Source organism: Salmo trutta, chromosome 5 (assembly GCF_901001165.1).
Source record: "Salmo trutta chromosome 5, fSalTru1.1, whole genome shotgun sequence".
In the NCBI taxonomy this organism is placed as follows: domain Eukaryota; kingdom Metazoa; phylum Chordata; class Actinopteri; order Salmoniformes; family Salmonidae; genus Salmo; species Salmo trutta.
In genome coordinates this window covers 11,920,806-11,931,332 of record NC_042961.1, presented here as the reverse complement: position 1 = coordinate 11,931,332, position 10,527 = coordinate 11,920,806, and the positions used below count along the sequence as shown (strand labels likewise).

At 42.9% G+C, this 10,527-nt stretch overlaps 1 protein-coding gene across 2 annotated transcripts in view; it reads right to left on the bottom strand.

Moving 5' to 3' along the window:
- Nucleotides 1-961: 961 nt before the first annotated feature.
- The window catches only part of LOC115193657 (pro-neuregulin-3, membrane-bound isoform-like), a 400,612-nt gene continuing 391,046 nt past the window's right edge, over nucleotides 962-10,527 (bottom strand). For both annotated transcript variants that reach the window (XM_029752521.1, XM_029752522.1), the window contains exon 9: nucleotides 962-3,715. In XM_029752521.1, the coding sequence (XP_029608381.1) occupies nucleotides 3,097-3,715 (619 nt within the window). In that variant the 3' untranslated portion in view covers nucleotides 962-3,096. The remainder of the gene's footprint in view (nucleotides 3,716-10,527) is intronic.

Sequence of the window (10,527 nt, the reverse complement as noted above, 5' to 3'; positions counted from 1 at the left end):
CAGTAATTAACACATTGGTACACTGTGCCTGATGAACGTTGCTACTACAAACGCACGCACGCACGCACGCACACACACACACACACACGCACACACACACACACACGCACACACACACACACACACACACACAGAGTAGGTAAAAGTACAAGAGCGAGTCATGGTGGATTGTTTCTTTCCTTGCCCCGTCACTCTCTATGAAGGCAGATCAGCTTTACAGAGAGGTTTACACATCCACTGGCTCAGAATCGTCACCAGGGATTAACTTTTTCTTCTGCCTCAACGAACAGCACTGAATAAACTTCAGACTAAGAAACACAGGCCTTTTCAAATGGAAATGAACAGTGCTGAATCATTTTCCTGCTGTGAGATTTCACCTTGGAATGCTTGGACCCCCTCCCACACCCCAAACTGGATTTGTCTCAGAAAAACAAACCTGACAAAGTATAATTCCCCCAAACTCTCACAACAAACTCTGATTACAACCCTGCATTTATCAGGGTAGAGGATAAAAGGCTCTGCATCACTGGCATTGGCTGTAAACATCTCCAGCCATTTGTGGGGAGAGTAGACACTGCCACGCTCTGATGGGGTTGCTTTCCCTGGCAGTCAGAGGTCTTTGTGGATCAAGCTGGTCTCTTATCTGTCTGGCCTGTATGGTCTAACCCTGCCATCAGCCAGCTAACCTCTCCACTGCTGTCTGTCCAGCTGAGCAAAATCTCCTACTAAGACATAGACATACAGTATGGGCCCATGTGTATACACTGCATTAACTTCTATAACCACATGCATGCAAATAGTCACGCACACACAAACCCATGCACATACGCACGCACGTACAAACACACATGCACACACGCACACACACACACACACACACACACACACACACACACACACACACACACACACACACACACACACACACACACACACACACACACACACACACACACACACACACACAAGCACACGTATACACACACACACTCCAATGAGCAATCTGATTTGAAAAATAAAACACATACTCTCAGAAATGCATAAGCCTTCACATAGATTCACAAACAGACACATGTATAGACAGAAACTGGAAAAATGAGGACCTAATATAGAATGTCTCACCCTAGTCTCACCCTAGTCTTGAGGCATTTGCAGGAAAGGTCAATGAGTTTGTTAATCATTTCAAGACAGGCGGTCATATGGCTGACCCCTTTTCACTGCTTCTTCTCTGATAAAGTTAACGGAAAGTATGTGGAGTGTAGCAGACAGTGTTCAATTACTGGCAAATGTAATGTGGTGTTCAGATGTTCAGAGTGGAAACGAGAGATGCCCGACTTAAATTGATTTTCATAACTGCAAAAACCATTCAGCAGGGTGGATGTACAGAGAGCATGTATGATTTCCAAGACCAACAGTTGAAAATGCATTGAAAATGGTTTCAGGTAAAGTAATACGCGTTGGACGTTTACAGATAACGGCACATTTCCACTTGAAGTCTGATGACCCAAATGCGACTGTTGGTCGTTGATGCATGAAGTACATCATGCAGCACGATTCATTTAGCTTGTTAGGCATCAAGCGGATATGTCCTACACATAAATAGTTAGCTTTTATCTGGAAACCTCCAATGGTTATTACTACTGCTACATTGACCTCATTGTGGAGATCATTTTAAAAAAAAACTCTGAAAGGGTTGTTGGCAATATGGAGCCTTACCTCCTTATCTACCTACCAAAGCCCTGGCCACCTCTATGGTCTGCTTGTAAACCTCTGATAAAAAGGTTATTTGATTGTGAAATTCCAAACATTGTGAGTGAAATCAGCAACTCACTAGAGAATATTGGTGTTAATCTGAAAACAAATATTATCTGCATGCACAATTTCACGGGTTAGTGGGTGGGTGGGGTAGGGGGCAGAACCATTGAAAATGAAATAGAAAATAAAAAAAATCAGCAAAATCTCCATTATGCTTTTCTCCCCCAACATTTGGTTCTAAATTCAAAACAGAAATTGAAGTCCCCACTTCATAGGTACCACAAACACATTTTTCTTCAACCACCCTCTCCAGTCTCCCCCCTCCCCTTCCCCAGAAAGCAGCTGATTGTTCATCACGAACAAACTGAAACTAAAAAACAGAAACTCCTCCACTTGCTCCGGCCTATTATCCTTGGTCCCTCCATCCCTGCTGTGTACCCCCAACACACCTGTACACGTCGTTGTGTGCCGAGGGAATGTGTGTGTGTGTGTACTCAGAGTTGTGTGGGGTTAGACAGAGGGAAAAAAACACCCATGCTAAACGACTTGGTCAGCAGAGGAGGAATTCCACTCACGTACAAAAAAGGAATAAGACACCAAACTAGCCAACCATGTTAGCATCACGCCTGTCTTATCAACCTGCTGTCCCAAGCCAGTGACAGGGTCAACCTGGGGTAGTTTATCTGCAAAAGTCTCTCTATATCATTCTGTAATTGTTCTTCAATATACTGCTGTGGTATATCCAAGGCAAGGGGGGACTGTTATAATCCTTGGCTGGGTAGACTCACAATGGTAGTTGAGAGGTTGTTTTACAGTAGATACTGTTGCTGTGGCAGCCATGTTTATCTGCATCGTCGGTTCACACCAGGTAGCAAAACAGAAGGGGTAAGGGTGAATGAGGTCCACACAAACGTGCTCCAAGCCTGAAAAATGTGGAGGAGTTCTTACAAAAAAAGAAAGACGGTACATCATTCCTGTATTCCTCAACTGAACTTGGTCACCTTTTTAATTCCATATATTTATATCCATATATATTTATATATAATTTTTTTTACAATTAAAAACACCATGGAGATGACAGACTATTTGGTTTCTTTTGTCTAAGAAGCTTCTCATTTAAATAAATGCATATACATAATTTCTCTCTTCATCACTCCATAGACCATCCCTCTGTTCATTCTTCCATACAGTATGCACATTGTTTATTCCATGATATTATTTTTCTCTATTCAGTTTAATCTCATCCCTTTGATGCAGAGCTCTCTACAGTCTTGACTTCAAGACAGCACAGTTGTTTTACTGTAGATCCAGACAGGAAGCTAGGGCCCAGACCTCGTTGTCTCATTGGCAGGGCTGGGCTGAGTCTCTGTGAGGTTCTCTAGGGCTCATTAACTGGGTCTCAGTGGGTCCATTAGGGCTCAAACCCCCCGCTGCTCCACCATTGAGTGTCAGGAAGCACACAGTCTCTCTGGGCAGTTGAGGGGCGGCGCCGACGCTGTCTTCCTGCTTCCTGTGGGCAAGAGCCCTGAGATGCTCCTGGGCCTCCTCTAGGAGAAGGGCCACCTTGTCCTGCTGCTGGCCCCCAATAGAGGAGGAGCAGGAGGTGGAGGTGGGGTGCAGCATGATGAGGGAGCGCCCTCCTACTTCCTTACTGGGCATGGTGCTGCAGGTGGCTGAGCCAGTAGCTGTTTGCAAACAGGAGACCTGGTCCTTGTGGCCCTGGACAGAGGGGATGATAGGGATGGAGCAGGTCCGGAAAGGAGGAGGGGAAGAGCGGCTTGGACATCTGGGACGCCTGAGGCTCCAGGTGGAAGTGGAGATGTCATGGTCCAGGCCCTGGTCCAGAGGACAGCAGCGCACCTTCACCCTGCTCTCCCACGACTGCTCCACCGACACGGGGGGTTGCATATTTAGAAAGGCATCCTGTCGCGGGTCGCTCCCGGCCCTCACAAGCTGGCACCTGATGAAGGGAAGAGCAAAAAGAGAGAGAGAGATAATTACAATTGCTGTCAATTCCCACGTGTACTCATTTTACTTCAAGAAAAGTTAATTGCTTTGAGTATCATTTTAACTCAAGCCTTTAAAGCACCTTCCTAAACAGAACAAGGGTACTCTGTGAGCCAAAATTCACCTTGCCATCTCAGAGGCATGAAGAGCACAAAAATGACAAGATGAGCTTGACATTTCTCTTTCATGTCTTTATCTAGCCCAACACTCTCACAAAGTTTGAACTGGATCATGAGTTGGGAAAGTTAAGAGGGAATTCAGACACTACATTATTGATTTGACACCTTGAAATGGGGATACTTAACTAAATGGAGCATGGCATGAATATTTAGTCCAACAAGAATATGTTTGACGCATCTGAGCATGTAGGATAATTAATGAAGTAATCAGCACTCAACAATGTCCCCATTCACTTTTAGACATGAGATAGTCCACCATTTGTTCTCGACATAGAAATTGCTTTTGTGCTTCATGAGGCACTTTCAAAGTCAAAGTGTTGTGTTGTTGATATCAAATATTGATTCTTTGCTCTCTCTTCTTTTTCTCAAAGTGATCTGGCATAAGCTACCTCACATTACAGCAACATATCCTCTCTGTAATATCAACGTCTCAATTGAGGTACAATCTAGGGCTTGGGGCTCATTATCTTTGTGTAATAATTCATAATCCCTGACAAAGGCTAGCTGCTCTTGTCGCATCAATATTTAACTTTGAGTCACTCTCTTTCTTGTAATAGCCTAATCAGAGATGTAAGCCTCCAACAAGGGGGTTTTCAAAGCTGATGATTCTCTTTTTCACTGAGGTTTTGGAATGAGCCCCAAACGAGCCACATTTAGAAAGCCATATTGGGCCTTGCTCTCTGATAACAGGGATGTCAGTTTGCTAATGCCCACAATAACATTTGGAGCAAATCTCGTTAGATGTGGAAAATACAATCAGCCTGAAAACATCCAAGCATGCACCCAACAGAGTGCAAATATACGACCATGGTGTACAGAATTAAACATTGTAATACAAAATTGCTCTGTTCATAGATTTTAGGTGAGGTTATAGAAGTGAGTTGTACAGTATGTGCTGTACACATACTGTGTCAGCGGAAAGTATTCAGATCCCTTTACTTTTTCCATATTTTGGTAGGTTACAGCCTTATTCTAAAATTGATTAAATTGTTTTTCCCTCATCAATCAACACACAATACCCCATAATGACAAAGCAAAAACAGGTTTCAAGAAATATTTGCTAATTTATAAATATAAAAAACTGAAATATCACATTTAAATACGTATTCAGACCCTTTGCTCAGTACTTTGTTGAAGCACCTTTGTCAGCGATTACAGCCTCGAGTCTTCTTGAGTATGACGCCACAAGCTTGGCACATCTGTATTTTGGGAGTTTCTCCCATTCCTCTCTACAGATCCTTTCAAGCTTTGTCAGGTTGAACAGGGAGCGTTGATTCACAGCTATTTTCAGGTCTCTCCAGAGATGTTAGATTTGGTTCAGGTCTGGGCTCTGGCTGGGCGACTCAAGGACATTCATAGACTTGTCACGAAGCCACTCCTGCTTTGTCTTGGCTGTGTGTTTAGAGTTGTTGTCCTGTTGGAAGGTAGAACCTTCGCCCCAGTCTGAGGTCCTGAGCACTCTGGAGCAGGTTTTCATCAAGGATTTCTCAGTACTTTGCTCTGTTCATCTTTGCCTCGATTCTGACTAGTCTCCCAGTCTCTGACGCTGAAAAACATCCCCACAGCATGATGCTGCCACCACCATATTTCACCGTAGGGATGGTGTAATGTTTCCACCAGATGTGATGTTTGGCATTCAGGCCAAAGAGTTCAATCTTGGTTTCATTGGACCAGAGAATCTTGTTTCTCATGATCTGAGAGTCTTTAGGTGCCTTTTGGCAACTCCAAGCGGCTGTCATATGTCTTTTACTGAGGAGTGGCTTCTGTCTGGTCACTCAGCACTCTTGGTGGATTGCTGCAGAGATGGTTGTCCTTCTGGAAGGTTCTCCCATCTCCACAGAGGAACTCTAAAGCTCTGTCAGAGTGACCATCGGGTTCTTGGTCACCTCCCTGACCAAGACCCTTCTCCCCCTGATTGCTCAGTTTGGCCGGGCGGCTAGCTCTAGGAAGAGTCTTGGTGGTTCCAAAATTCTTTAATTTAAGAATGATGGAGGCCACTGTGTTCTTGGGGACCTTCAATGCTGCAGAAATGTTTCAGTACCCTTCCCCAGATCTGTGCCTCGACACAATCCTGTCTCGGATCTCCACAGACACTTCCTTCGACATCATGGCTTGGTTTTTGATCTGACATGCACTGTCAACTGTGGGTCCTTACATAGACAGGTGTGTGCCTTTCCAAATCATGTCCAACCACAAGTGGACTCCAATCAAGTTGTAGAAACATCTCAAGGATGATCAATGGAACAGGATGTACCTGAGCTCAATTTCGAGTCTCATAGCAAAGGGTCTGAATACTTATGTAAATAAGGTATTTCTCTTTTTATTTTTAATACATTTGCTAAAATGTCTAAAAACCTGTTTTCGCATTGTCATTATGGGGTAATGTGTGTAGATTGCTGAGGATTTTTTTTCATTTAATCCCTTTTAGAATAAGGCGGTAACGTAACAAAATGTGGAAAAAGTCAAGAGGTCTGAATACTTTCCGAAGGCACTGTATGTGTTTGTACTTTGTATTTTAATTATCTGCATTGATTTATGTAGATATCTACAGTTGAAGTCGGAAGTGTACATACACTTAGGTTGGAGTCATTAAAACTTGTTTTTCAACCACTCCACAAATTTCTTGTTCACAAACTATAGTTTTGGCAAGTCGATTAGGACATCCACTTTGTGCATGACACAAGTAAATGACTATTTCACTTATATTTCACTGTATCACAATTCCAGTGGGTCAGAAGTTTACATACACTAAGTTGACTGTGCCTTTAAACAGCTTGGAAAATTCCAAAAAACAATGTCATGACTTTAGAAGCTTCTGATAGGCTAATTGACACAATTTGAGTCAATTGGAGGTGTACCTGTAGATGTATTTCAAGGCCTACCTTTCAAGGCCTCTTTGCTTGACATCATGTGAAAATCAAAAGATATCAGCCAAGACCTCAGAAAAGATTGTAGACCTCCGCAAGTCTGGTTCATCCTTGGGAGCAATTTCCAAAAGCCTGAAGGTACCACGTTCATCTGAACAAACAATAGTTCACAAGTATAAACACCATGGGACCACGCAGCCGTCATACCGCTCAGGAAGGAGATGCGTTCTGTCTCCTAGAGATGAACGTTCTTTGGTGCAAAAAGTGCAAATCAATCCCAGAACAACAGCAAAGGACCTTGTGAAGATGGTGGAGGAAACAGGTACAAACAGGTCCACAGTAAAACGAGTCCTATATCAACATAACCTGAAAGGCCGCTCAGCAAGGAAGAAACCACTGCTCCAAAACCAACATAAAAAGCCAGACTACGGTTTGCAACTGCACATGGGGACAAAGATCATTGAAGAAATGTCCTCTGGTCTGATGAAACAGAAATAGAACTGTTTGGCCATAATGACCATCGTCATGTTTGGAGGAAAAAGGGGGTGGCTTGCAAGCCGAAGAACACCATCCCAACCATGAAGCACAGGGGTGGCAGCATCATGTTGTGGGGGTGCTTGCTGCAGGAGGGACTGGTGCACTTCACAAAATAGATGGCATCATGAGGGAAGGAAAATAATGTGGATATATTGAAGCAACATCTCAAGACATCCGTCATGAAGTTAAAGCTTGGTCGCAAATATGTCTTCCAAATGGACAATGACCCCAAGCATACTTCCAAAGTTGTGGCAAAATGGCTTAAGGACAACAAAGTCAAGGTATTGGAGTGGCCATCACAATGCCCTGACCTCAATACCATAGAGAATTTGTGGGCAGAACTGAAAAAGCGTGTGTGAGCAAGAAGGTCTACAAACCTCACTCAGTTACACCAGCTCTGTCAGGAGGAATGGGCCAAAATTCACCCAACTTATTGTGGGAAGCTTGTGTGGAAGGCTACCCAAAACGTTTGACCCTGTAACGCCCTGGCCATAGAGAGGGTTTTTTTGTTCTCTATTTTTGGTTTGGTTCAGGGTGTGACATGGGTGGGCGTTCTAGGTTTCTTTTTTAATGTTGGTGGTTTTCTTTGTTTCGGCCGTGTATGGCTCTCAATCAGGAACAGGTGTAGATCGTTGTTGCTGATTGGGAGTCATACATAGGCAGCCTGTTTTTCCTTTGGGGTTTGTGGGTGAATGTTTTCTGTCTAGTATTTTGTTATTCCTGACAGAACTGTTTGACTGTCATTTTCGTGTTTTCTTTTGCTAGTGTTCATTCGGTCATTAAAATCATTTAAGATGAACACATCCTTCGCTGCACCTTGGTCTCATTCTGACGACGGCCGTTACAGACCCAAGTTAAACAATTTAAAGGAAACGCTACCACATACTAATTGAGTGTATGTAAACTTCTGACCCACTGGGAATGTGATGAAATAATTAAAAGCTGAAATAAATAATTATCTCTACTATTATTCTGACATTTCATGTTCTTAAAATAAAGTGGTGATCCTAACTGACCTAAGACAGGGAATTTTTACTAGGAATAAAGGTCAGGAATTGTGAAAACTAAGTCTAAATGTAAGTGGCTAAGGTGTATGTAAACTTCCGACTTCAAGTGTATATATGGATTTTATGGATGTTTAGATAATACTGTAATGTTTTATTATGGTTCATGAATGTAAATGACAAAGAGACTGGGACAGTAGACATTGAACATTTAGATTTTTGTCATTTAGCAAATGCTCTTATCCAGAGTCAGAGCGTGGGATAGTAGTGATCCTTTTCCAAATTGATCTGATGAATGAACACGCTATTCCAGCTGAGAAAGCTGGTGGGTGCAGCAAAGCAGGGACGGGATTGGACCATTCCTGTCAGACAAGAACATTCCATAGAATTCTTGGACAGACTATTGGCTGGTTCATTCAGGGGTAATATCCAGAATAATTAGGAGCCCATTAAAGATAGACAGAGTAGTCTATTAGAATGTTATAGACCAGAGGAGGGTGAGGGACTTACAATCCAGTCTGGTGGGGCCAGAACAGTCAAGATCCACAGTCAATGCTTCCTTATGGAATTTACCTTGTCAGAGGTATCAATTACAGGGATAGTGATCTTGTCAGAGGTATCAATTACAGGGATAGTGATCTTGTCAGAGGTATCAATTACAGGGATAGTGACTGTCAGAGAAATCAATTCCAGTGGTAGTGACCTTGTCAGAGGAATCAATTAAAGTAATAGTGACCTTGTCAGTGGAATCAATTACAGTAATAGTGACCTTGTCAGTAGAATCAATTACAGTAATAGTGACCTTGTCAGTAGAATCAATTACAGTAATAGTGACCTTGTCAGTGGAATCAATTACAGTAATAGTAACCTTGTCAGTAGAATCAATTACAGTAATAGTGACCTTGTAAAAAGGAGCCAAGTTACATCTCAGGCAGGTACTTTGATATGTCAGATTTATGCAGAAGTTCTGTATCTCCACACTCTGTCTGCAACACTTTCACCGCAATGACAGACAGGCATTTGCATAATTCAATTATACCTCTGTGCATTTGAGAAAGCCCTGAGAAATCTGACAGGTGTATCTAAAAATACTGGTTACAATAGAACACAAGTGGAGTTCTGTGTTGGTGTAGGCCTAAGCCATTCTGGAGAGATAACAGCAAGTTTTTCTGACAGGCACGGAATGAGAGGGATAGCACTTCTTACTGATTTGTTTTTACTGTTGTATGCAAAACAGGTAGTTTCTACATTCCTCCTCTCTCTCTTCTCTCGCTCTACCTCCCTCTCTGCCTCTTTTTTTCTCTCACACGCTCTCGCTCATTGTGTTCTCTCATGGCACCCTTTACCGCAGTGTCTCCATGGCAACTCACTGGAATGGGGATTCTCTCTCTATGTGCTGGTTGTCTGTAAATCTGTAAATAGGTCAGTCAGTCTTTTCAACTAATCATGTGCTCCTGCCTTCAGGGCCAGCTGGAGGCTATGTCTAGCATCTGGTATGTCAGCAGAGTTAGGCCGTTCACCTGTTATTGCTTATTCTACAAGCACCTGACAGTGATCTGCACCTAGAGTTGTAGAGTACAGGACAGACTTATATTCTTAGAATAAGGGGTTCCAAAAGGGTTCTTCCACTGTCCCCGTAGGATAAGCCTTTTTGGTTTCAGGTAGAACCCTTTGGGTTCCCTTTGGTTTCTACCTGAAACCAAAAGGATTTTCCCTGCAAAACTAGTTATTCAAAGGGTTCTCCTATGGGGACACCCTTTTAGGTTCTAGATAGCACCTTTTTTTCTAAGAATTTATAATATCAACCAATTAGTTGACTGGAACATTCCCTGTAACACGACTGACCTTATCCACATGTCTAAAGCACTGCCCTCCTTGTAAAAGTTCCTGCTATGCTGTTATGACATTTCAAAGTCTATCAGTATAACACTATCTATTTCATTGACAATGATAGTGATAGTTTTATTGGCTGAGTCCCCACAGAGTCTGTCTTTTCAGTAAGTTCTGCCTGGTTTCAAGGTCTTGCTGTTCCGCTTCCCACTGAATCCCTCCACCCGTCATGCACTGACAAACTAAGAGAGAGGAAGGGCAGCGTAGGACCGTCATTAAAAATACAATCCACCGCCGACAGGCCAAGCACTCCATTTGAGCTAACGCCATTTTACTGGAGATCATAAC